At 45.1% G+C, this 27683-nt stretch overlaps 1 protein-coding gene across 16 annotated transcripts in view; it reads left to right on the forward strand.

The window, feature by feature from the left end:
- Positions 1 to 27683, forward strand: part of efr3a (EFR3 homolog A (S. cerevisiae)) — a 278874-nt gene that overhangs the window by 151836 nt on the left and 99355 nt on the right. For all 16 annotated transcript variants that reach the window (XM_085992836.1, XM_085992828.1, XM_085992830.1 and 13 more), the window contains 4 exons: positions 4319 to 4456; positions 15414 to 15492; positions 20620 to 20755; positions 21675 to 21824. In XM_085992836.1, the coding sequence (XP_085848962.1) occupies positions 4319 to 4456; positions 15414 to 15492; positions 20620 to 20755; positions 21675 to 21824 (503 nt within the window). The remainder of the gene's footprint in view (positions 1 to 4318; positions 4457 to 15413; positions 15493 to 20619; positions 20756 to 21674; positions 21825 to 27683) is intronic.

The following is a 27683-nucleotide window of genomic DNA, read 5'->3' on the forward strand; positions in this document are numbered from 1 at the left end:
GTCTATAGTTGGATTTACTGCAGCAAACCTAGAAGTTCTGATGCCATAGTTTTTAAAAGGCTGACCTCCAGAGAATTTAGAGTTACAGCTGTTGGTTGTGGCAGTATTACTGATTTCTGGAAAAGCCTCTACTTTGGTGGCTTACAATGATAACTGATTTTTTTCCAACTGGTGCCATAATCACAATTTTGATCGATCTAACTAACCCATAACTTGCTGGGAATTTTATTGAATCTTCAACTACTGCTCGGAGTCTTTTAGAGCCATTTGTGCACATCACCTGCCTTTGGGGATCACACTGGGTAAAATGCTCAGTTTTCCAGTTTTTATGAAAAGTGCAACCTGTTCCTATGTGGGTTTTGAATTTGATTCTGAACAAGCCATTTATGTTTAAGGCAAGACAGTTGCCTTGCAAAAGCAAAATACTGCGGATGCTGGAAATCTGAAATAAAAACAAAATGCTGGAAATGCTCAGTAGGTCAGGCAGCATCTGTGGAGAGAGAAACAGAGTTAACGTTTCAGGTCGATGACGAAGGGCCATCGACCTGAAACGTTAACTGTTTCTCTCTCCACAGATGCTGCCTGACCTCCTGAGTATTTACAGCATTCTCTGTTTTTATTTCAGTTGCCTTGCAGATGTCAGCCTTGGCTCCGTGGTATCAGTGGTACCTTAGCCTAATTCTCATATCTCCTTCTGCATGTGACTTGCAGTTACTCTGACTTTGTTACTTTGGGATCTCTGTGCTACTGTTACTTCTAGGTAAAGAACTTCAGGTGTGCCCCAGAATTGGGCATTATAAGTGAGGAGGGGAGAGGGTAAACACAGCTGACTGCTTGGGGCAAGGTTGTTTAATAATGTCCCAAAGCGGAATAAAAGTAGCATCCAATTTGTGCTTGAGGTCGCAGTCATATTTCTAGAAAGACTGTTCCTTGCACCATCAGAGGTTTTTGAGGGTAGAGAGATGGATGCAAGATAACTCACTAATGGAAGACTTGCATTTTTCTGTTTTGTCTTGTATATTTTTATACTAATTAAGTTAATAGTTATGTTTAATTATCATCAGATTTTGGTTTTAGTGCCAATTTGCACTAAATAGAACCATTTCCATTAAAAAGGCTCTAACCTAGCTTGCTGCTGACTATCTCCGTTTTATACTATAGGATGGTATCGGCATCTGTGAATAATTGCGTGTGCAATTATTGCACCAGGCCAGTTAGTATAAAGTCCCATTCAGACTGGCACCTATTGTGATGTCTGGGGAAGATCAATACAGACCAGTGAATTGCTGGCTTCCAATGGTGGGACCTGCACCTGGACCCAACACCAAATATCTGTCCTACATGGCAACCAATGTTTGTTTATATTTGCCAGCAGTCAGATGTCGGAGACGCTGAGTAACATCCTGTCCCATGGCACTAGCTTTGCTTTGTTTACTCTACAGGGTTGCCTCTGATGGCATATTTACCATCTGAGGGAACTGTGTGAAGTAAATGGAGTAGTAATGACTGGTCTAATTATGTAACGCTAGGAAAAGGTTTGTAAATACTGCTCACTGTACTATGCAAATTTTCAGACGGAAAAGAATAGTGCATAGATAAAATGAGCGCGCAAATTTTGTACATTCAAGTTCCCCTGTAGACTATTAACAAAATTGCAACTTTTTGCCCTCAGTACTTGGACTGCAGGTACTCATTTGGCAAACCACTTCATACATTTTCTAGACCCTAAAGAGCCGATTTTGATCTTTTGGGCAAATTTCTAACATTCCAGTTGGTTTATGACATAGAAGAAAATGTAATAGTTGCAACCATCCCTTGTTCTGCTGGAAACAATATGGATGTCAAATTCATCTAGGGTTAACCTCTTAAAATTAACTTGTCATTTATTTTTCTCCCTCTCTCCCCTCTCCTTGCAATCCCCCTCTCTCCTCAAGAGTTTTTTTCAAAATTAAAATCTTCTCACTTTTATCCCGAGGTCTGCTCCATTCCTAGAGTAAGAGTGATGTAAACAGCAGTCAAGTATACGGGTGTCAGGTACACTAATAGACAATTCCTCCCCCATATACAAAGGTTGAGTAGAGCAGTATTTCCATGTATTTGTCCAGTAGACTTATCTGGATGTTGCATATAACTTTGAGTTAGTTTTGTGGGTCTACCGAGTGATTTTACTTTAGAGTAAATCAGTGTGTTTTAAATTAAATTAATTTTTTTCTTCAGCCTTGGTTTAGTAGTAGCGCTTTCGCCTCTGCATCAGAAAGTTGTAGGTTCAAACCCCACTTCAGAACTCGAGCACATAATCTGGGCTGAGGTGCTGTCTTTCAGATGAGATGTTAAACTGAGGTGCTGTCTGCCCTCTCCAGGTGGATGTAAAATATCCCATGGAACTATTAGAAGAGATGGGGACTTTTCCCAACGTACTGGCTCGCATCAATCCCTCAACCAACACCACTGAAACAGATTAATGCATAATTTATTTCATTGCTGTTTCTGGGACCTTGCTGTTGGCAAATTGCCTGCCACACTTTACCTACATTATGGGCCGTATTTTGCGACCCCTACAGGTGCATGCGAGGTGCACATGCGCCCGTAGGGGTCGCGCAAGTTCTGGGTTTAGGCATGCGAAGTGCATGCGCTAAAACCCAGCACTTGCGATCTGTCAAGAATCTTCTTGAATGATCATCCGCATCACTCGTAGAGGCCCTTTTCCTGGGGGAGAGTTGCGTTTTTTGCCCAACTTCCGCCCGCTGAAAGACCATGTAATTCTTACGCCTGGTAAAAGCAGACATAAGGCCTGCTTTTACCAGCTTAAGAGTTTTAAAAAATAGAAAAATAAAATTTTATCACTCACTTATACATTAAAAAAAACTGTGTCCAATAAGGTAAGTTTATTTTTAGCCCTGTTAAAACATATTAAAAAAATTCAAAAAATAAAATTTTTGTTTAAAATATTTAATTAAATGCCACTTTAATTAATTTGATGTGTAATTTAAAAAAAAATTATTTCATGTGTTCGTATTTTTAAGTTATCCCCATTTATACTTATGACAGTTCCGCAACTCCCATAAGTATGAATGGGGATTCCCTTCTTTCATTGGTTGGGCTGGCCTACGTGATCCCAGGGATGCTTGCGAATTACAAGCGCCCCTGGGATACGTAGGCCTCTACGCATTTCTACCAGGATTGCAAGCCTCCGTATCTCCCGTACTACCAGGTAAATACATAGAAAATTTGATGATCGGAGGCATCCGCCCACGGGAAGCCTCCGATTGCAAATTCAGGCCCATTAACTGCGACTACAATTCATAAGTACTTCATTGGCTGTGAAGCGCTTTTGGATGTCCTGAAGCCGTGAATGGATTTCTTTCTCCTGGTTGATGGCAATGCTGGCAGAGTGGATAGGATGTTCAGTGTGATAAGGGCCTCCTGAATGGCTGGCTAAGCTATGTGTGCTATTTTAGCATCTGGTAAAGACTAAAACTCTCACGGAAAGGGTTTGGGGAGAAATAAAAAATGGGGTAAAGAGGAGCAAAAGGAAATGTTTTTTGATCCGATACAATTTCTCTTGTAGAAGATATTCAGCACTCGGTAAGCAGTAGTTGGGACAGACCACTAAGGCTGGAATAGGTTTGGGAGTATTTTAAGATGGAGGAAGATTCTACATTCTCCCTTCAAGTTTAAGAATAGGGTGGAGGTGAGAACTTTTGTGATTCTAGCTAAGCATGTATGACAAATCGGACAAAGGATGGGAACAGCTAAGGTAATCGAGTAGTTTCAGTTTGCTAGTCCATTTTTATTTATGGGCTGCTGGAAGGAAGTGTTGGCAACCTATTGGGAGGGAGAACAAGGCAGGCAATCTGGTAGTCAACCTTATGGGAAAAATATAGGATTAAAGCATTGATTCCATGATGAGTGTTTTTCGTGCTCGCTTGCCCTTCACTTCCCCCTCCTCCCTTTGCTCCTCCCCCACCTTCGCACTCGCTATTGGGCTGATGGTGATGGCTGATAAAGACTAGTGACTGCTGAGGAACTCGGTTTGAAAGGCTAGGGTTTGAGGTATTGGACTGGGAAAACCTTGGGGATGTTGAAAGACCTGTACTGCTGTGTATAGTAAAATAAATGACAAAGATGGTCTATACCCTAGACTGGTGTGGTGTATGGGTCAGCGCTGTTAAAATGGCTATGCCAGAAAAATGAATTATTGCTTCTCTGACCAGATATGGAATAAAGATTAAAACATTTATTATTAATCCTATATACTATAATGCAAAAGTGGTTTGTTAAAGCTTGTTCCTGATGTGCTGCTTTTCTTTCTTTTCAGTAAGAACAACCCTTCCTCAATACCAAGGAGTGCTGATAAAGAGGAGAACCCTGCTGCTCTAGCAGAGAGTTGTTTTCGGGAGCTGCTGGGTCGCGCGGCCTATGGTAACATGAACAATGCTATCAGACCTGTACTAGTGTAAGTCAAAAATAATGTTTTGGTTGTTGTCACTTTTTGGGATGTTTGAATTTCTCCACAAGAAGAATTTAGGATTTAAAAAAAAATTGCATTCACTTTTAATTTAAAAAATACATTGAGACAAAAGATCACTTGTCCCCTCTTCCCTCATTCACCCTTCTCTTTTTGTCTCTCTCTTCCTCCCTAAAAGAAAAATGGGTGGGTTGGGGGCATGTGGGTATTTAGTGTCAAAAATGTGAATCCCGACCTGAACCCGCCTGCAACCCTTCCACTTCCAGTTTTAATGGAGGCGGGTAGCCAATCCGCTGCCAAGATGCAGGCCGTCTCTTTAAATATTATAATGAGGCTGGAAGCCTCTGCTTTAACCTCCATTTTGTATTTAACTTTAGCTGGTCGGGTTTTGCACACCTCGTGCAAATGCAAGGCGCGGACTGCTGGGTCCCATTGACTTCAAATTTACTAGTTCTCCTTGATGCTGTCTTGGTGTCACCTCACCTCCTAGAATTCAGCTCTTTTTTGTCCATGTTTGGACCAAGGCTGTAATGAGGTCTGGAGCCACGTGGTCCTGGCGGAACCCAAACTGAACATCAGTGAGTAAGTGCCGCTTGATAGCACTGTCGATGACACCTTCCATCACTTTGCTAGTGTTTAAGAGTAGACTGATGGGCCGGTAATTGGCCGGATTGGATTTGTCCTGCTTTTTGTGGATAGGACATACCTGGACAGTTTTCCACATTGTCCGGTAGATGCCAGTTTCGTAGCTGTACTGAACCAGCTTGGCTAGAGGCACGGCTAGTTCTGGAGCACAAGTCTTCAGCATGACAGCTGGGATGTTGTTGGGGCCCATAGCCTTTGCTGTATCCAGTGCGCTCAGCTGTTTCTTGATATCGCGTGGAGTGAATTGAATTGGCTGAAGACTGGCTTCTGTGATGTTGGGGACCTCGAGGAGGCCGATATGGATCATCCACTCGGCAGTTCAGCTAAAGATGGTTGCGAACACTTCAGCCTTGTCTTTTGCACGCCATGCTGGGCTCCACCATCATTGAAGATGGGGATGTTCATGGAGCCGCAGCCTTGTTAGTTGTTTAATTGTCCACCATTCACGACTGGATATGGCTGGACTGCAGAGTTTTGATCTGATCTGTTGGTTGTGGGATCGCTTACCTCTGTCTATAGCATGCTGTTTCTGCTATTTAGCATATATGTAGTCCTGCGTTGTAGCTTCACCAGGTTGGCACTTCATTTTTAGGTGCATCTGGTGCTGCTCTTGGCATGCTCTTCTGCACTCCTCATTGAACCAGGGCTTCTCCCCTGGCTTGGTGGTAATGGTAGAGTGAGGGATCTGTCAGGCCATGAGGTTACAGATTGTGGTGGAATACAATTCTGCTGCTGCTGATGGCCGACAGCGCCTCATGGATGCCCAGTTTTGAGCTGCTAAGTTCTGTTCTGAATGTATCCCATTTAGCATGGTGGTAGTGTCACACAACACTATTATCTAGCTCTTTAACTATGAAAGGTTCAAATTTTCTTTAAACTTCATTTCATTAGCTGATTGAAAAGTAACAGCCAATTAAAAATGAATGATGAGCAAGCTCATGACATTTAAGTTGTTAAGTCTGAGCAGCTTATTCAAGCTGCAGGACAAGGTTAGCTGGAACTAGTGCTTTAATCTGAAATGTTTGTTCATGTTGCGTCAAAGGTAAAGCCAGATGAAAGCGTTGTATTAGTGCGTTCTGCATAGCCTATTACAGTCCTAGCACTGCTATGAAGTGCTAATTTCTTTATTTAAAACCTGCACTGCATGTAATGAAACAACATACCCAGTATTATGCTGTGTATAAATCAAAGAAGCTGGCACCTTTTCATAATTAAATTTGTGAAAATATATATCTTTCATGTTTTATTCAGTTTCCACCTGATCTTGCTTGAATTGTAAAATTACTTAAAACAAATACATTTTATGCACAATTTATTGATGCTGAGGTACTTTGGAAACCAGACAGCTACTAAAATATATACTCTTCACAATATTGCTGAATATTTTACTTTAAAATAAACCATAAAGAATGGAGTGTTTACATACCTTAAAAACTATGCCCTGGAGTTTCCTGGAATGTATCAGCGTGCATATGATGCAACAGTGACGTTGCGCCATTGTTTTTTGAGGACAGCCCTGTATAACTGATTTATATCTGTTTATGCCAATACAGCTCTACGTGCGAATTTCCTCAATTGTTTGTTGCTTCTGAGATACCTCTGCTGAAACCCTCTGCCCCTGTGCAAGAGATCAACCAGTAGAGTTCCTGGAATTGCGTGAATAATGTGTTGTCACAGATTTACGTCCACAAATTTAGACGTAGCACACCCCAAAGTTTTTGTTTCCCTGATCTCCCTATTTATACATCCCCCTTGCACTTTATTACAACTATCTGGAGACCTGTAGACAGCTCTTACTAGAGTCTTAGATCCTTTGCTGTTCCTTAACTCTACCCGTAATGTTTCACTGCCCGATCACCCTTTCTGAAATGCCGCCTTTCTACTGTGGTAATTGTGTCTTTTATCAGTATTGCTACTCTCTCTGCTTTCCCAATGTTAAGGTTGATTAGGGTAGTGCGGTTGATTTGTATATAGACTTTCAAAAGGCGTTTGTAAAATACCACATAATAGACTCATTAGCAAAATTGAAGCCGTGGGATCAATGGGGTAGTAGCAGCTGTGTGGATAAAAAATTGTCTAAGGGACAGAAAGCAGAGATTAGTGGTGAGCGGTTGTTTTTCAGACTGGAGGGAAGTGTACAGTAGTAACCCCCAGGGGTCAATGTTGGGACAACTGCTCTTTGTGATGTATATAAATGACCTGGACTTGGGTATACAGACACAAAATTTGGAAATGTAGTAAACAGTGAGGAGGATAGTAACAGACTACTGGAGGACTTTGGTGAAATGGGCAGACACATGGCAGATGAAATTTAACAGAGAAGTGTGACGTGATTTATTTTGGTAGAAAGAATGGGAGGCAATATAAACTAAATGGTAAGATGTCAAGACCTTAGAAAGGGAGAGGAGATTTACTAGAATGGTACCAGGGATGAAAAACTTCAGTTACATGGACAGACTAAAGAAGCTTGGATTGTTTTCCTTAGAAGAGAGAAGATTAAGGGGAGATTTAATAGAGGTGTTCAAAATCATGAAGTGTTTTGATAGCATAAATAAGGAGAAACTGTTTGCAGTGGTAGAAGGGTCAGTAACCAGAGGACACAGATTTAAGGTAATTGGCAAAAGAACCAAAGGCGACACAAGTAAAACATTTTTTACACAGTGAGTTATGATCTGAAATGCACACAGCCTGCCTGAAAGAGTGTTGGAAGCAGATTCAATAATGACTTTCAAAAGGGAATTGGATAAATGCTTGAAGGGAACAGATTTACATTTTACATGTCTATGGGGAAAGAGCAGGGGAGTGGGACTAATTGGATAGCTCTTTCAAAGAGCCAGCACAGGTGCAATGGGCTGAATGGCCTCCTGTGTTCTCGACCCCTCCACGGTGTCTAAATTGTCATACTGCTTGTCTGACATACAGTTCTGGATGAGCAAAAATGTTCTCCAATTAAATATTGGGAAAACTGAAGCCATTGTTTTCGGTCCCCGCCACAAACTCCGTTCCCTAGCCACTGACTCCACCCCTCTCCCTAACATCTGTCTGAGGCTGAACCACACAGTTCGCAACCTTGGTGTCATATTTGACCCTGAAATGAGCTTCTGACCACACACCCACAGCAAAACAAAAACCGCCTATTTCCACCTCTAACATCGCCCGTCTCCGCCCCTGCCTCAGCTCATCCGCTGCTGAAACCCTCATCCATGCCTTTGTTACCTCTAGACTTGACTATTCCAATACTCTCCTGGCCGGCCTCCCACATTCCACCCTATGTAAACTTGAGGTCATCCAAAACTCGGCTGCCCGTGTCCTAACTCGCACCAAGTCCCGTTCACCTATCACACCTATGCTCGCTGACCTACATTGGCTCCCGGTTAAGCAGTGCCTCGATTTCAAAATTCGCATCCTTGTTTTCAAATCCCTCCAAGGCCTTGCCCCTTCCTATCTCTCATCTCCTTCAGCCCCACAACCACCGCCCCCCCCCCCGGAGATATCTGTGCTCCTCTAATTCTGCCCTCGTCAGGAGGAGGCTCCATGAACACCCCCATCCTCAACCATGGTGGAGACCAGCACGTGAGTGGTAGAGACGAGGCTGAAGTGTTTGCAAGTGCCTCAATCAAAAGTTGCAAGGGGATAATCCAACTCTGCCCAATCCTGAGGTCCCCACCATCATAGATACCAGCATCAAGCCAGTTTGATTCACACCACGCGACATGAAGTGCCTGCACGCACTAGATGCAGTGAAGGCTACAGGCCATGAGGATATCCTAGTTGAAGTACTAAAGAAGTGTACACCAGAGTTATCTGGTTCCTAACCTAGCTGTTCCAGTGCAGCTATGGCAGTGGCATCTACCTGACAATGTGGAAGATTACCTAGGCATGTCCTATCCAAAAAAAAACAAAAAAAACAGCATAAATGTAACCTGGTCATTACCGCCTATTAGCCTCCTCCCAATCAGTGATGAAAAGAGTCATCAATAGTGTTATCAAGCGACACCAACTCACCAGTAACTTGCTCACTGATATTCAGGTTATAAGAATGTTTTAACAATTGCACTGCTAGAAACTGAAGAGCAAAATGGGAGCATCAAGTAGATTAAACATTGCTGATGCATCCTGAGAAATTGTGCATACTGCACATACTCGGACTGCAGGATCTGTCTTTAACTGCTGCGGAGTTCCTCAGCCACCGCACCCCCCAACACATTTTTGCATGTGTATATATAATATTTTTGTAATAAAAATCAGTGCATCTCTTTAAAGATTTTTTTTTTTTTTTTTTTAAGAAGTATAATTTTTTATTCGTTCATGGGATCTGGGCATCGCTGGCAAGGCCAGCATTTATTGCCCATCCCTAGTTGCCCTTACGAAGGTGGTGGTGAGCTGCCTTCTTGAACCACTGCAGTCTATGTGGTGAAGGTACTCCACAGTGCCGTAGGTAGGGAGTTCCAGGATTTTGACCTAGCGACGATGAAGGATCGGCGATATACTTCGAAGTCAGGATGGTGTGTGACTTGGAGGGGAACTTGAAGGTGGTGGAGTTCCCATGCACCTGCTGCCCTTGTCCTTCTAGGTGGAAGAGGCCGCGGGTTTGGGAGGTGCTGCCGAAGAAGCCTTGGCGAGTTGCTGCAGTGCATCTTGTAGATGGTACACACTGCAGCCACAGTACGCCGGTGGTGCAGGGAGTGAATGTTTAAGATGGTGGTTGGGGTGTGTGGTAAACCACTGTTATTGTTACGCTGTTGTTATCACCTACACAAGGTTACCTCTTGCCTCGCACACTGTTATACCTAGGCATACCTCAGCTGACTCCGCCCATGGCTCCGCCTGCTTGCCCAGGTATAAAGGTGATTGCTTGGCTGGTATTCTTCCTTGCTGGAACCGATCACCCACGAGGGTGGGCTCTGTTATTTAGCCAATAAAAACCTATAGTTACTATCTTAACTCGTCGCTTTTCATGGAATGAATTGATAGGTATATCAATTTTATTGGCTAAATTTTGAAATGACTGACCAGCCCCAGCAGCCGACTTGGCTGCGAGCCCTCCGACCGCCGTACCTGGATCTAAATCCACAGGCAGCGAATTCAGCCCTCGACTTCGACCACTGGCTGAGCTGCTTTGAATCCTACCTGGTAGCCTCCGGCGTGCCATCGGAAGCCGACAAGCTAAGAGTTCTGACCGCCCAGGTGAGCCCTAAAGTATTTGCACTCATCCGGGACCTTACTACATACAAGGAGGCCCTCGACCTGCTAAAAGAGCAGTACCGGAGCCCAGCAAATTCAATGTATGCCAGACATCTCCTAAGATCCCGCTCGCAACAACCAGGAGAGTCTGTAGATGAATTTTTACGGGCGCTACAAACACTCGGCAGGGACTGTGACTTTAAAGCTGTATCGGCTGCACAACATGCTGAAGGAAATATCCGTGGTGCCTTCGTGAAAGGCCTTCGGTCCGACTACTCACGGCAAAGACTGCTTGAATCAAAGGACCTCGACTTGAAAGCAGCTGCAGCCCTCGCTCGCTCCCTGGAAGTGGCCCATCGGGACCTCGAGGCGCACTCCGGGTACAGTGCTGCGCGACCGTGGGACTCGGGCCCGACTCCGGCCGCAATACCCCTCGCACCGCCGCTCCTGGGACCTACTACAGCGTCGGTGTCCCGGAATCGATCGGGACCGCCACCCCCGGGACCTGCTGCGGCAGCAGAGCCCCGCGATCGGGCCGCCAGCTGCTATTTCTGTGGCCAGGCGAGACGTCAAAGGGCACGCTGCCCTGCAAGGAACGCGACCTGCTCCGGCTGCAGAAAAAAAGGCCACTTCGCGAACGCCTGCAGAGGGAAAGCCACAGACGCCAGCAGTGCCTCATGTGAGTTGTGGGGGTGGCCATCTTTGATCAAGGCCACAGACGCCAGCAGTGCCTCATGACTCGTGGGGGCGGCCATCTTCTCCGCCATTTTGTTCGCCGCACTCGGCCACCATGTTGTCTCCAGACCCGACCACCGCCTCACCTGCCGACGACAGCAGCACACTCAGCCATACACTGGCCTCCGTCACGCTGGACCAAGCTCTCCCGCATCATCTGTCCAGGTCCATGATGGACATCGAGGTAAACGGCCGCGCCACGACCTGCTTGTTCGACAGCGGGAGCACGGAGAGTTTTATTCACCCAGACACAGTGCGCTGCTACTCCCTCACTGTCCGACCAACGCGCCATCGGATCTCGATGGCGTCGAAGTCCCATTCAACAGACATCAGCGGATACTGTGTGGTGACCCTGTCGGTTAGGGGCACGGAATATAAAAACTTTAAACTTCTCGTCCTGCCCCAGCTCTGCGCTGCCGTCCTACTAGGGCTGGATTTCCAATGCCACCTCCAAAGTGTCACTTTGGCATACGGTGGACCCCTCCCCCCACTCAGTCTACAACCAGCAGTTTTTAAACCGCCCGCCGCATACCACCTGCGGCCTCTCCACTCTCAAAGTCCCGCCCCCCTCCTTGTTCGCTAACCTCACCCGCGACTGTAAACCCGTCGCTACCGAGAGCAGGTGGTACAGCGCCGGGGACAGAGCTTTTATTAGCTCTGAGGTGCAGCGTCTCCTGAAGGAGGGCATCATCGAGGGGAGCACCAGCCCCTGGCGTGCCCAGGTCGTAGTCGTTAAGACCGGCAATAAAAACCGCCTGGTCATCGACTACAGCCAAACCATAAACCGGTACACCCAGCTGGACGCATATCCCCTTCCCTGCATATCTGACATGGTCAACCAGATTGCACAGTACCGGGTATTCTCCACCATCGACCTTAAGTCGGCCTATCACCAACTCCCTATCCGCCCTGAGGACCGCCAGTATACCGCCTTCGAGGCGAATGGCCGCCTCTACCACTTCCTTAGGGTTCCCTTCGGCGTCACCAACGGGGTTTCGGTCTTCCAAAGGGAGATGGACCGGATGGTTGACCAGAACGCGCTGCAGGCCACGTTTCCTTATCTAGATAACGTCACCATCTGCGGCCGCGACCAGCAGGACCACGATGTTAATCTGGAGAAATTCCTCTGTACGGCCCAACGGCTGAATCTCACTTACAATAAGGAGAAATGTATATTTAACACCTCGCGCCTTGCCATCCTCGGCTGCGTAGTAGAGAACGGAGTCATCGGCCCCGACCCCGAAAGAATGCGCCCCCTCATGGAGCTTCCCCTTCCCCACTGTCAAAAGGCACTGAAGAGAACCCTGGGGCTCTTCGCTTACTATGCTCAATGGGTGCCCAATTATGCGGACAAAGCCAGACCCCTCATGAAGTCCACCTCCTTCCCCCTGACAAGAAGCATGCGCAGCCTTCTCCCTCATAAAAGGAGACATTGCGAAGGCCACAATGCTCGCAGTGGATGAGTCCATCCCTTTCCAAGTGGAGAGCGATGCATCCGACTTTGCCCTAGCTGCAACCCTTAACCAGGCGGGGAGACCTGTGGCCTTCTTCTCAAGGACCCTCCAGGGCCCTGAGATCCGACACTCTTCTGTCGAGAAGGAGGCCCAAGCGATTGTGGAAGCGGTACGACGCTGGAGGCATTACCTGGCAGGCAAACGATTTACCCTCCTCACCGACCAGCGTTCGGTTGCTTTTATGTTTAATAACAAGCTGAGGGGCAAAATCAAGAACGACTAGATCTTGAGGTGGAGAATTGAGCTCTCCACCTACGAGTACGATATCTTGTACCGGCCTGGTAAACTCAACGAGCCCCCAGATGCTCTATCACGAGGTACATGCGCCAACGCGCAAGTTGATAGACTGCGGACCCTCCACAACGACCTCTGCCACCCCGGGGTCACTAGACTTTACCACTTCATTAAGGCCCGCAACCTGCCCTACTCCATCGAGGAGGTCAGGACCATGACCAGGAACTGCCAAGTCTGTGCCGAATGCAAACCGCATTTCTATAGGCCGGACAGAGCAAGCCTGATCAAGGCCACCCGCCCCTTCGAGCGCTTGAGCATCGATTTTAAGGGGCCCCTCCCGTCCTCTGACCGTAATGTGTACTTCCTCAACATTATTGACGAGTACTCCCGTTTCCCCTTTGCCATCCCCTGCCCAGACATGACCAGTACCACGGTCATCAAATGCCTGAACGACCTCTTCGCCTTGTTCGGGTTCCCGAACTATATACATAGCGACCGGGGCTCATCCTTCATGAGCGAGGAACTTCGCCAGTTCCTGCTCGCGAGAGGTATCGCTGCGAGCAGGACCACCAGCTACAATCCCCGGGGGAACGGCCAGGTGGAAAGAGAGAACGCGACAGTTTGGAAAGCCGTCCTCTTAGCCCTAAAGTCTAAGGGCTTCCCAACTTCTCGCTGGCAGGAAGTCCTCCCGGCAGCGCTCCATTCCATCCGGTCACTGCTTTGTACTGCCATTAACGCCACCCCTCATGAGCAAATGTTCGTTTTCCCCAGGAAGTCGACTACGGGAACCCCGCTACCAACATGGCTGACTTCTCCGGGGCCCGTCCTGCTGCGGAAGCACGTGAGGACCCATAAAACGGACCCCCTGGTCGAGAGGGTGAACCTCCTGCACGCCAACCCCCAGTATGCCTATGTGGAATACCCAGACGGGCGGGAGGACACAGTCTCCTTGCGAGACCTCGCACCCTCGGGCACCCCTGAGACACCACCGTTATCCCCCACCACTCCCCCAAATCCAGCTCCTGTCGGTGGCATGCCGGAACCTCGGGCCTTCGTCGACCACGCAGACACCAGCATTAACATCGGATACGGCACCACCGCCGCCACTGCTGTGCCGGTCAGAAAGGCTTACGAGGCCTCCTGATAGACTGACATACACGAACTAGTAGTACACTTCACCCCGCCGGACTCAATTTTAAACAAGGGGTGAATGTGGTAAACCACTGTTGTTGTTACACTGTTGTTATCACCTACACAAGGTTACCTCTCTTGCCTCGCACACTGTTATACCTAGGCATACCTCAGCTGACTCCGCCCATGGCTCCGCCTGCTTGCCCAGGTATAAAGGTGATTGCTTGGCTAGTATTCTTCCTTGCTGGAACCGATCACCCACGAGGGTGGGCTCTGTTATTTAGCCAATAAAAACCTATAGTTACTATCTTAACTCGTCGCTTTTCATGGAATGAATTGATAGGTATATCAGGGTGCCAATCAAGCGGGCTGCTTTGTCCTGGATGGTGTCGAGCTTCTTGAGTGTTGTTGCAGCTGCACTCATCCAGGCAAGTGGAGAGTATTCCATCACACTCCTTACTTGTGCCTTGTAGATGGTGGAAAGGCTTTGGGGCGTCAGGAGGTGAGACACTTGCCGCAGAATACCTAGCCTCTGACCTGCTCTTGTTGCCACAGTATCTATGTGGATGGATCAATTAAGTTTCTGGTTAATGGTGACCCCCAGGATGTTGATGGTGGGGGATTTGGCGATGGTAATGCCATTGAATGTCAAGGGGAGGTGGTTAGACTCGTGCTTGTTGGAGATAGTCATTGCCTGGCATTTCTGTGGCGTGAATGTCACCTGCCACTTATCAGCCCAAGCCTGAACGCGTCCAGGTCTTGCTGCATGCGGGCATATACCATCAACAGCTTGTAAATGAGAGGAGATTGTGGGATGAGGGAGAAGTGAGAAGAAAGATTAGGAATGACCATGCTGTTGTTGTCCCCAAGGGCTTCAACTTTGCCACAGCCTCGGTGACTTCGCCTCCAATGATGTTAAGCACCATCTCCTCTAGTTGTCTCAATTTCTCTAAATATGAATTATTTTTTAAATGACAAAGGAAATATTTTTAAATAACACCGCTTGAAGGATTATTACACTTGTGACTGCAAAGCTGCACATTTTGCATTGCTGACTTCTACAGTCTTTCACCAACATTGAGAAAGGTCCAATGTCAGAAATACAGTTTGCTTTACTGTTGTTTGTAGTGAATCCTTGGTGAATTCAGAGCACCAGCAACCTTGACCTGTTGCAGAACAGCCAGTCGAAGTGGTTCCATGATCTAAAAATATACTTTGCTTTCTTTTTTATTGCATTGATTGTGATGTTGGACTTGGTACTGTTAAAGCCCCCTTTTCCCTTCCTCCTCCAAATAAGTTAGCAGGAGGTATTAAAGGATGCAATGTAAATGGTACCAATATTGTGTTCAATTATCCAAACTAAAATTTGTTCTTCTAATTTGTACTTATTTATGCTGAATGGATTATACATATTATAACTGAGTAGAGTTATTACTTTCCTACTAGACTCTGAAATGTATCTTAATTGACTACTAATTGAGTCTCTCTTATTACATTTGCAGGCATTTAGACAACCATCAGCTCTGGGACCCAAATGAGTTTGCTGTTTCCTGCTTTAAAATTACAATGTATTCTATACAGGTGGGTTTACAAGATTTGTCTGTCAATTCTGCAAGTAGGAAAGGAGTGTGCAGCCTTATAATGAGGTTTAATGTGTTGTTTTCTTCTCTATTAAAAGTTTAAAATGCAAAATGTTTCAACACCATCATCAATCATGCTATAAATGCTTGATTACATTTTGATTATAGTCTGATGCTCTCTTTTTGTGACTGAACTGCATCTAACTGAAGTTTTGTGTATACATTAAGTTAGGAAATATAAAATACAAGAAAAATGTTAAAGGAAATACATTAGGGATGATTTTAATATTATACTGCTGTTTATCTAATGTGTTGCTGCAATCTCAAAAACATATGTATCCTACATGTATGTATTCGGGCTGATTTTGCTAAATTATGGTTCCTTTGGGGAGTCTTGCCTGCCAGAAGTGCATATCGGGAACTGAGGCATAAGTGTCCAAATCCTGGATATCCACTCCTGGTGGGGGAAGTTCCCTCCAGAATACAATTTCATAGGCCTGGAATTTATGGTGGGTAATAACGTTTGCTGTTATTACCCTTTTTGAAACTGTCCGCAACTTCAGGATTTAGCACATGCGCATCCTAACGTGGAAATCCTGAAGTTGAGGTCAGTCTTTCACTGCTCCGACACTGGCTGTACTGTTACTACCCACCCCCATAGCCAGCAATCAGTGTAATCAGGGAAATCGGCGAAACTGACAAACTTCAGCTTTATGCGGTAATATCGCTGCTCAATACCCCAATAAAAGTTAGACCTTGTTGGAGTAGGCGTAACTGGGGTTTTAACAGCATATTGACCACTAAACAAACGTTATGGCCCTGTAAAACTAATTTTATTTTTGTGGAGTGTCAAATTTATCCATTTTAATAAAATTTACAATTTTAAGCAACCTTAGAAAAAATTGTTTTTTAAATTTTGTTCACCTTTATTTCATAAGAACATAAGAAGTAGGAGTAGGCCAATCGACCCCTCGAGCCTGCTCCACCATTCAATAAGATCATGGCTGATCTGATCCTAACCGCAAATCTTCTATCAATCTCCATCCACCTGAACCCATGTGATCTCCGGGAGAGGCGAAAAACCAGATAAAAGACCCAATGGCCAATTTGGGAGAGAAAAATCTGGGAAATTCCTCTCCGACCCATCTAGGCGATCGAAACTCGTCCAGGAGATCACTCTGTCCCTATATTTTCTACAGTACTTACCTTCTGTAAAGGCGATCTCCACCCCAGCCAGGAACAGGAATAAAACCATCTCCTGAAATCTAACACAGAATTAGAACACAGTAGGAGCAGAACCAGGCTACACGGCCCCTGGGCCCACTCCACTACCCACAGGGCCATGACCATTCCGAACCTAGACTCATGTCCAATTTCCTGCCCGCTCCCTGTAACCCTTAATTCCCTTTACTTCTAGGAAACTATCTATTTCTGTTTTAAATTTATTTAATTATGTAGCATCCACAGCTTTCTGGGGCAGCAAATTCCACAAACCTACCACCCTCTGAGTGAAGAAGTTTCTCCTCATCTCAGTTTTGAAAGAGCAGCCCCTTATTCTAAGATTATGCCCCCTAGTTCTAGTTTCACCCATCATTGGGAACATCCTCACCGCATCCACCCGATCAAGCCCCTTCACAATCTTTTATGTTTCAATAAGATCGCCTCTCATTCTTCTGAACTCCAATGAGTAGAGTCCCAATCTACTCAACCTCTCCTCATATGACCACCCCCTCATCCCCGGGATTAACCGAGTGAACCTTCTTTGTACTGACTCGAGAGCAAGTATGTCTTTTCTTAAGTATGGACACCAAAACTGTATGCAGTATTCCAGGTGCGGTCTCACCAATATCTTGTACAACTGCAGCAATACCTCCCTGTTTTTATATTCTATCCCCCTAGCAATAAAAGTTAACATTCCATTGGCCTTCTTGATCACTTGCTGCACCTGCATACTAACTTTGAGTTTCGTGCACCAGGACCCCCAGATCCCTTTGTACTACAGTACTTTCCAGTTTCTTGCCATTAAGATAATAACTTGCTCTATGATTTTTCCTGCCAAAGTGCATAACCTCACACTTTCCAGTATTGTATTCCATCTGCCAAATCTCTGCCCACTTACTTAGCCTGCCTATGTCCCTTTGCAGGTTTTTTATGTCCTCCTCACTCACTACTTTCCATCCCATCTTTGTATCATCTGCAAACTTTGATATGTTACACTCGGTCCCCTCCTCCAAATCGTTAATATAGATTGTAAAGAGTTGGGGACCCAGCACTGACCCCTGCGGAACACCACTAGTTACTGGTTGCCAGTCTGAGAGCGAACCATTTATCCCAACTCTGCTTTCTGTTAGAGAGCCAATCCTCCACCCACGCCAGAATATTACCCCCAATCCCGTGATTTTTTATCTTGAGCAATAATCTTTTGTGTGGCACCTTGTCAAATGCCTTTTGGAAGTCTAAATACACTACGTCCACTGGTTCCCCTTTATCCACCCTGTATGTTACTTCCTCAAAGAACTCAAGCAAATTTGTCAAACATGACTTCCCCTTCATGAAACCATGCTGAGTTTGTCCTATTAAATTATGTTTATCCAAATGTCCCGTTACTGTCTCCTTAATAATGGACTCTAACATTTTACCAACCACAGATGTTAGGCTAACAGGTCTATAGTTTCCAGCCTTCTGCCTACTACCCTTTTTAAATAAGGGTGTTACATTAGCAGTTTTCCAGTCTGCCGGGACCTTTGCTGAGTCCAGGGAGTTTTGGAAAATTATTACCAATGCATCCACAATCCCTACTGCCACTTCCCTCAAGACCCTAGGATGCAAGCCATCAGGTCCAGGGGATTTATCTGCCTTGAGTCCCATTATTTTACCAAGTACCACTTCCTTAGTGATTTTAATCATATTTAGCTCCTTCCCCCCCCCCCCCCCCCCCCCCTAGAGCCCCCTGTTTGTCCAGTGTTGGGATATTCTTAGTGTCCTCTACCGTAAAGACTGATACAAAATAATTGTTCAGCGTTTTTGCCATCTCCATGTTTCCCACCATTAATTTCCCGGTCTCATCCTCTAAGGGACCAACATTTACTTTAGCCACCCTTTTTCTTTTTATATAACTATAGAAACTTTTGCTATCTGTTTTTATATTTTTTGCTAATTTACTTTCATAATCTATCTTCCCTTTCTTAATCAATCTTTTAGTTATTTTTTGCTGTCTTTTAAAGACTTCCCAATCTTCTATCCTCCCACTAGATTTGGCTACCTTATATGCCCTTGTTTTTAGTCGGATACTATCCTTAATTACTTTACTTAGCCACGGATGGCTATCTTCTTTTACACCCTTTTTTCCTCAGTGGAATATATTTTTTTTGGAAGTTGTAAAATAACTCCTTAAATGTACACCACTGATCATGTACCGTCTTACCCTTTAATCTATTTTCCCAGTCCACTCTAATCAATTCCGCTCTCATACCTTCATAGTCTCCTTTTATTCAAGCTCAGCACGTTTGTTTGAGATCCAACCTTCTCACCCTCTAATTGAATATGGAATTCAACCATGTTATGGTCACTCACTCCAAGGGGATCCTTTACTAGGACATTTTTAATTAATCCTGTCTCCTTACACAGGACCAAATCTAAGGTTGCTTGCCCCCTGGTCAGTTCAGTTACATACTGCTCAAGAAACCCATCCCTAATACACTCAATGAACTCATCCTCAAGGCTGCTCTGCCCAATTTGATTTGTCCAGTTAATATGATAATTAAAATCCCCCATAATTATAGCTGTTCCCTTATTACAAGCCTCAACTATTTCCTGATTAATACTCCTTGTTCAGAGGCCTATAGACTACGCCCACTAGTGTTTTTTCCCCTTATTATTCCTTGTCTCCACCCAAACTGTTTCACTATCCTGCTCCTTTGACCCAATATCATTTCTCTATTATAGTGATTCCTTCCTTTATTAACATAGCCACCCCACCTCCACTCCCTTCCTGCCTATCCTTCCTGATTGTTAAATAACCTGGTATGTTTAATTCCCAGTCAGGGTCACCCTGAAGCCATGTTTCTGTAATGGCCACAAGATCATACCCATATGTCGTTATTTGTGCCGTTAACTCATTCATTTTGTTACGAATGCTAAGTGCATTCAGATAAAGAACTTTGAAATATGTTTTCTAACACTTAGTTCCTGTTTTTTCCCTTTTTAGTACTTTACTTTTTACTCCATACCTTCTGTCCCTTCCTGACATGTTCTGTTTTTTAATTCCCCCACTGCTACCTAAGTCTATGACCTTCTCCGTTTCAGGTTTGCCTTTTCCCCATGTGAGAGCCCCAATCTTTGTTTTGCTCTTTCAAATTTTTTTTAAAAAGTTAGAATAAAAGTAGCTTATTCACTTCCTGGTTCCTGGTCTGAGAGAATTCTACATTGTCATTGGCTGCTTAGACCGCTTGTTGATTTCACAGCAGCTTGCGTTAGGGATTCCCCATTAACTTACACTGATCTCAACTGAATGTCGGAAAAGCCGAACTTCTCGCCACAGAGATCATGTGACCTTTTGTGAGAAGCTTACTTCAGGGCCAGTGGCGAGCACCACATTACGGGCCATAAAATTGTCCCTCCTTGCTGAAGCATGATATTCTGGCTTTCTCAATATTTTGAGCTAACAAATGTTGAAATCTAAAATTTGAGTGATTCAATATCATTTTGTAGTTTTCACTTCCCATAGTTTATCCTACAGTTACTTAAACCCATTATAAATGATAAGAACATAATGAACTGTAGTGATTTATTTGTTAAAAGTTCAGTATCAATATTCTGCATATTTCAAGCCAGTGGGCTTTTTTCTCTTAAAGCATGTGTCTAACTGTCTTTCAGCAGTATTTTAAAAAAAAAGTAGTGTAACATCAAGCTTATCCAGTTCAGAATCTGCAGTAATAGTATGTGAGACCTTGTGTTATCTGAAGTGCCTGGTTCAGTAAACTTTAAATTGTTTTCTGCTCCTTTTGTTTTAAACAGTATCGTCTCTTCAATTTACTTCACTTGAATGAAAATGCTTTCATCTGTGTCTCTATTGCATATGAAATACAGTTGCTTTCTGAACTTGTTTACAATAAATCTAATATTACAGGCTCAGCATTCTCATCACGTGATTCAGCAGATTCTTCAACATCTGGATACTCACAACAAGGATTCTCCAAAGGTTCGAGCAGGCATTGTACAGGTCCTTTTAGAGACTGTTGCTATAGCAGCAACAGGTTCTATTGGTAAGTAGAACTGACTTTAAGAAAAAATAAATGACTTTGGCTGTATCCGTTTAGTACAGAGGATTCATTTTCTATGTTCATTTGTTGTTCACCACACGTAGTGTGGTCAGGTTTATGGCCTTAATTCCTCTCTTCCCCCCCCACCCCCCAAGACATGACTCACTTCCTGATTTCAGCTGTAGCCCTGAGTGTAATGTAGAGTGCAGGCCAATTGCCCCTGTGGGGAGGAGATACATTCAGCAGTCAAATCACCTAGCAAGTAAGGAACCTTATATTATCATTCATGGGCTCAACTTTAGCAGGTAACTCCACAACTACAGCATCCTTCTGTGCTTGTCCTATGGAACATGTAAAAAAAAAAAAAAAAATCCCACCTGCTCTGTTTCCATTGTCCATTTTGCCCAGCTGTTTCTGTGCTTTCCCCATTGCCCCTCTTCACTGGATAACTGACATCTGTGCTAGAATTCAGCTTTGCTCCCTATTTTCATATAATTAAAGTGGAGGATTACTATTATGCAGAGTTACCCCTGGCTCGATAAAGTGAGCAAAGTGGCTCTATATTAGCTTTACCTTCAGTAGCATTCCTTTGATTTCTCTCTGGCAAAGGAAGTAAAAGTAGTTGTACAAGGCCTGTAAACCATTTCTAAATCTGTTGGTTCTGCAGTTCCTGTTCTTTTGGTAATGCTTATTAATATCTAATTTTACAGCTTTTGATATTGCAAGTGTTTTGAGCCAAAAAATTAGTTGCTGTTTGACTAATTTCAGGCTACTTGGTTATTACATGTATGGTCACTATTGAGTTACCTTTTTTCTCCTCCTCTTTCCCCCCCCCCCCTTTTTAATAACAGTGTAAAAGTTTTTTTTTACCACCAAATATTCAAATGAGTATTAATTTTGAAAGTTTTTTTTTTTTAAATAGGTCCAACTGTTTTGGAGGTGTTTAACACACTGTTGAAACACTTGCGCCTCAGTGTTGATTTTGAGTTGTCCAACAAACGTAGTTCTACTGGTGCTTTAGCAACAAACAATGATGAGAAAGTAGTTCAGGATACAATAATCCAGACTATTGGTGAGTACAGGATTCTGCAGTGTGAAATTTGTGTAAGTCATTTCAGATGACACTAATTTGGGCCACTGCTCTCTCTGCGTGTTAACTGTATAAATCAAAATGGACTACATTTAATATGAAATCTAAGTCGTTCTAGCCTAGTGACTTTATAATAAAGTCCTCCTACAACAACTTATATATTTATATAACGCCTTTAACGTAATAAAACATAAAATGTCCCAAGGCGCTTGTACAATTTGGGTTGCTGCTCGCTAGGAGGCAGCGACATATGCCTCGGTGAGCCTTTTGAAGGATGCCAAGAGAGGCACAGAGGAAACCTTTGAAATTATTTAGGAGGGGGTCAAGCCTTGAATGGCAGCAGGAGAGTAAAATGGATGAAAAAATGGAGAATAGCGGTTAGTGAGGGTAGAGTACATGATGGCGGAGAAAGAAAAGGAGGCATGAAGGCTGGGGGAGGGTAATGAAGGAAAAGGGAGAGATAGAAGTGATGGAACTCTGGTCCGGAGCAGCAGCCAAAACACGCACGCATATGGACACGAATTAAGTTACTGAAATGATATTATAAAGTCGTTCAAACTGCACTCTCCCGTCCTGTGACTTTGTACTGATGCTCTTCACTCTCTGTCCTGTGACTGTTTGAACTGACGCTCTCCCGTCCTGTGACTGTTTGAACTGACGCTCTCCCGTCCTGTGACTGTTTGAACTGATGCTCTTCACTCTGTCCTGTGACTGTTTGAACTGGCGCTCTCCACTCTTTCTCCTGTGCCAGTTTGAACTGGCGCTCTCCACTCTCTGTCCTGTGACTGTTTGAACTGGCGCTCTCCCGTCCTGTGCCAGTTTGAACTGGCGCTCTCCCGTCCTGTGCCAGTTTGAACTGGCGCTCTCCCGTCCTGTGCCAGTTTGAACTGGCACTCTCCACTCTGTCCTGTGCCAGTTTGAACTGACTCCACTCTCCCGTCCTGTGACTGTTTGAACTGGCGCTCTCCCGTCCTGTGCCAGTTTGAACTGGCGCTCTCCCGTCCTGTGCCAGTTTGAACTGGCGCTCTCCCGTCCTGTGCCAGTTTGAACTGGCGCTCTCCACTCTGTCCTGTGCCAGTTTGAACTGGCGCTCTCCACTCTGTCCTGTGCCAGTTTGAACTGGCGCTCTCCACTCTGTCCTGTGCCAGTTTGAACTGGCACTCTCCACTCTCTGTCCTATGACGGTTTGAACTGGCGCGCTCCCGTTCTGTGACGGTTTGAACTGGCGCGCTCCACTCTCTGTCCTGTGACAGTTTGAACTGGCGCTTTATGTAGGTTGTGAAGTTTCACCATGAAGACAAAGCTTTAGTATTCTGTTAAATTCCAGGTTGCATCACCTTAATTTAAGTATATTTATATTTTGCAAAGATACTGATAACTAAAATAGAAATGCAGCTTCCTTGCTATGTAGAATTGAGAGAAATTCTATGGTAGGTACTGAACATCTACTTTATTTGTGCTATGTTTTGAAAAATCATTTAGTAGTCCTGCCAGCTAATTAACTCTACCTTTTTCATTTATTTAAATTTTAAACTATTTAAGTTTCTTAATTATAACCACCGTGGTACTATTTCTAACTGGCTCCCTAGTTTTCCATCGCTTTTGCTGGGACTGCCGGTCTGCGGTCAGTCAACAAAAGTTCAACACGCTCACATGTACTCATAGCTGCACTACAGGATTGGAAAGTGGCAAATGTGATGCCATTGTTCAAGAAAGGGTGTAAGGACAATCCTAGTAACTACAGGCCGGTCAGTTTAACATCAGTGGTGGGTAAAGTTTTAGCAACAGTAATCAAGGAAAAAATTAACGGGCACTTGGAGAGGTTTAAACTAATTAAGGAGAGCCAACATGGATTTGTAAAAGGCAGATTGTGTTTGACTAATCTAATTGAATTTTTTGATGAAGTAACAGGGAGGATTAATGAAGGGAATGCAATGGATGTTGTCTACATGGATTTTCAGAAGGCGTTTGACAAAGTACCACATAGAAGGCTGGTTAACAAAATTGAGGCTCATGGAATAGGTGGGTCAGTGGCAGTTTGGATAAGGAATTGGCTTAAGGGCAGAAAACAACGAGTTGTGGTAAATGGCTGTTTTTCAGACTGGAAGATGGTAGACCGTGGTGTTCCCTAAGGGTTAGTGCTGGGGCCACTGCTTTTTTGATATATATAAATGACCTGGATATTGGAATACAGAGTAGAATTTCTAAATTTGCTGATGACACCAAACTTGGGGGTGTGGTAAACAGTGAGGATGATACCAATCGACTGCAACAGGCGGAAGTCACACCCCCATCCACATCAATGGGGCGGAGGTGGAAAGGGTGGCCAGCTTTAAGTTCCTCGGAGTCCACATCACGGAAAACCTCTCCTGGTCCCTCAACACCTCCTCCCTGGTGAAGAAGGCCCAGCAGCGCCTATATTTCTTGAGGAGGCTGAAGGGATGTAATCTGTCACCCCCGATCCTCTCTAACTTCTACCGCTGCACTATAGAGAGCATCCTGACAAACTGTATCACGGTATGGTACGGCGGCTGTAGCTCCCATGACCGGAAAGCCCTGCAGCGGGTAGTCAAAACTGCCCAACGCATTACCGGCACCCGGCTACCGACCATAGAACATATATATCAGAAACACTGCCTACGGAGGGCACGGACCATCATCAAAGACCCTACCCACCCCAGCCACAGTCTGTTCGCCCTCCTACCATCTGGAAGACGCTACAGATGCATTCGCACCCGTACGACCAGATTTAGGAACAGCTTCTTTCCCAGGGCTGTCATCCTACTGAACTCCACAAATAAACACTAAAGCCTGCACATCTGCCGATGCACTTTATTATGGTCATATTTATGCTAATATATATGTACAAATGTATGTTGAAATGTTAAGTGTCCTAATCCAAATTGTACACTCTCGGGAGCCGCAAGCCTACATTTCGTTGTACTGCACTTGTGCACTAACAATGACAATAAAAGTTGATTTGATTTGATTTGACATAAAAAGGCTAGCAGAATGGGTAGACAAGTGGCAGATGGAATTTAATAGAGAAGTGTGAGGTGATGCATTTTGGCAGAAGGAACAGGGAGAGGCAAGATACACTTAATGGCACAGTTTTAAAGAGTGTGCAGAGGCAGAGGAACCTGGGAGTTATTGTGCATAGGTCCCTGAAGGTGGTGGGACATATTGAATGGTTAACAAAGCATATGGAACCTTGGGTTTCCTAAATAGAGGTATTGAGTACAAAAGTAGAGAACTTATGCTGAACCTTTATAAAGCACTGGTTAGGCCACAACTGGAGTATTGTGTCCAGTTCTGGTCGTTACACTTTAGGAAGGATGTGAAGGCCCTTGAGGGTGCAGAGGAGATTTACCAGAATGGTTCTGGGGATGGGGGATCTTAGCTACAAGGACAGGTTGGAGAAGCTGAATTTGTTTTCATTAGAGCAAAGGAGGTTGAGGGGTGATTTGATAGAGGTGTACAAGATGATGACGGGTTTGGATAGGCTAGATGGGGAAAGGCTGTTCCCACTAGTTGATGGTATAAGGACTAGGGGACACAGATTTAAGGTTTTGGGCAAGAGATACAGGGGGGGCGTGAGGAAAAACTTTTTTACGCAGCGAGTGGTGAGGACCTGGAAAACACTGCCGATGGAAGTGGTGGAAGCGGAGACATTCAATGTTTTCAAGGGGAGACTGGAGAGGCACTTGAGGGAAATAAAATTGCAGGGTTACAGGGATAGAAAGGGGGAATGGGAATGACTGGATTGCTCTACAGAGAGCCAGCACGGACTCGCTGGGCCGAATGGCCTCCTTTTGTGCTGTTATGACTCTGACTGACTCTATGATCAGTGAGTTTCTTGGTGCTTGCTGTGAACAAATTATAAGAATTGAGAACAGGGCAAACTTTATGATGCTGAGGCAGCTGATGTTGTGGGGTTAACTCCCACAAGATCCAAATTTATTACATATAGCATTTACTAGCCATTTGTGAGAAACCATTCAGTATTAACAGACTCATTTAGGATATTGGTACTGGTGTGCTGTAGAAAAAATTGCACTAATCAAATCATCATCTTAGGCAGTCCCTCGGAACCGAGGATGACTTGCTTCCACATTAAAAATGAGTTCTCGGGTGACTGATGAGTCCAATGCGGGACCTACAGTCTCTGTCACAGGTGGGGCAGACGGTGGTTGAAGGGGTGGGTGGGTGGGGTGCTTGGGTTGACATGCGCTCCTTGCGCTGCCTGCGCTTGGCTTCCGCTTGCCCCCGGCGAAGAGACTCAAGGTGTTCGGTGCCTTCCCGGATGCTTCTCCTCCACTTTGTGCTGTCTTGTGCCAGGGATTCCCAGGTGTCGGTGGGGATGTTACACTTTTTCAAGGAGGCTTTAAGGGTGTCCTTGAAGCGTTTCCTCTGCCCACCTGGGGCTCTCTTGCCGTGCCGGAGCTCCGAATAGAGCGCTTGTTTTGGGCGTCTCGTATCGGGCATGCGGACAATGTGACCTGTGAGGGATTATGGAGTGTCCTCCTCAAATTCGGCTGCCCTCAAAAGTTTGTCACTATCCTCCGCCTGCTTCACGACGACATGCAAGCCGTGATCCTGACCAACGGTTCCACCACAGACCCAATTCACGTACGAACCGGGGTCAAGCAAGGCGGTGTCATCGCACCAACGCTCTTCTCCGTCTTCCTTGCTGCAATGCTCCATCTCACCCTCAGTAAGCTCCCCACTGGAGTGGAGCTAATTTACAGAACAAATGGGAAACTGTTCAACCTCCGTCGCCTCCAGTCCAGATCCAAGGTCGTCCCATCCTCTGTCGTCTAATTACAGTATGCAGGCGATGCTTGCGTCTGCGCTCACTTGGAGGTCGAACTCCAAACCATCGTAAATACCTTCACCGACGCATACGAGAGCATGGGCCTTACACTAAACATCCGTAAGACAAAGGTCCTCTACCAACCTGCCCCCGCCACACAGTGCTGCCCCCCTGATTATCAAAATCCACGACAAGGCCTTGGACAACGTGGACCACTTTCCATACCTCGGGAGCCTACTGTCAACAAGGGCAGACGTCAATGACGAAGTCCAACACCGCCTTCAGTGTGCCAGTGCAGCCTTCGGTCTCCTGAGGAAGTGTTTGAAGACCAGGACCTCAAACCCGGCACTAAGCTCATGGTCTACAGAGCAGCAGTGGTACCCGCCCTGCTGTATGCCTCAGACATGGACCATGTACAGCAGGCACCTCAAAGCACTGGAGAGGTACCACCAACGCTGCCTCCGCAAGATCCTGCAAATCCATTGGCAGGATAGGCGCACCAACATCAGTGTTCTCGCTCAGGCCAGCATCGAAGCTTTGACCACGCTAATCAAATACACTTCAGTGCTGTGCCAAGTCTGTTACTTAGTATAGTAGTGGTGATAGTGGCTTCTTGCCTGATGCTTTTAATTAATCACCTCAAATTACTCTTCGTCACCACCACTACGACTACCACCACCACCCCAGTGACACACTGTTGCTTTATGCTAATATTGCATGACTGATTTGCCTGGGATTAACAAGATAATCAGGGCTGTATAAATGTGTGTGTGTTATTTCCAATGTAATAGTTTGAGGAGCGTGTGAGATAAGACCAGACCAAACTGGTGTTGCCTTCTATTTTTCTGTTTGGAAGCATATTGGGGAAATGTGAGGGTTATTCATTTTGGTAGGAAGAATAGAAAAACGAAATACTTTTTAAATGGTGAGAAACTATTAAATGTTGGAGTTCAGAGAGATTTAGGTGTCCTCGTACAGGAAACAGAGTTAACATGCAGGTACAGCAAGCAGTTAGGAAGGCAAATGGC

This window comes from Somniosus microcephalus, chromosome 7 (assembly GCF_052327205.1).
Source record: "Somniosus microcephalus isolate GS21.2 chromosome 7, FLI_Smic_1.0, whole genome shotgun sequence".
Taxonomy (NCBI): Eukaryota; Metazoa; Chordata; class Chondrichthyes; order Squaliformes; family Somniosidae; genus Somniosus; species Somniosus microcephalus.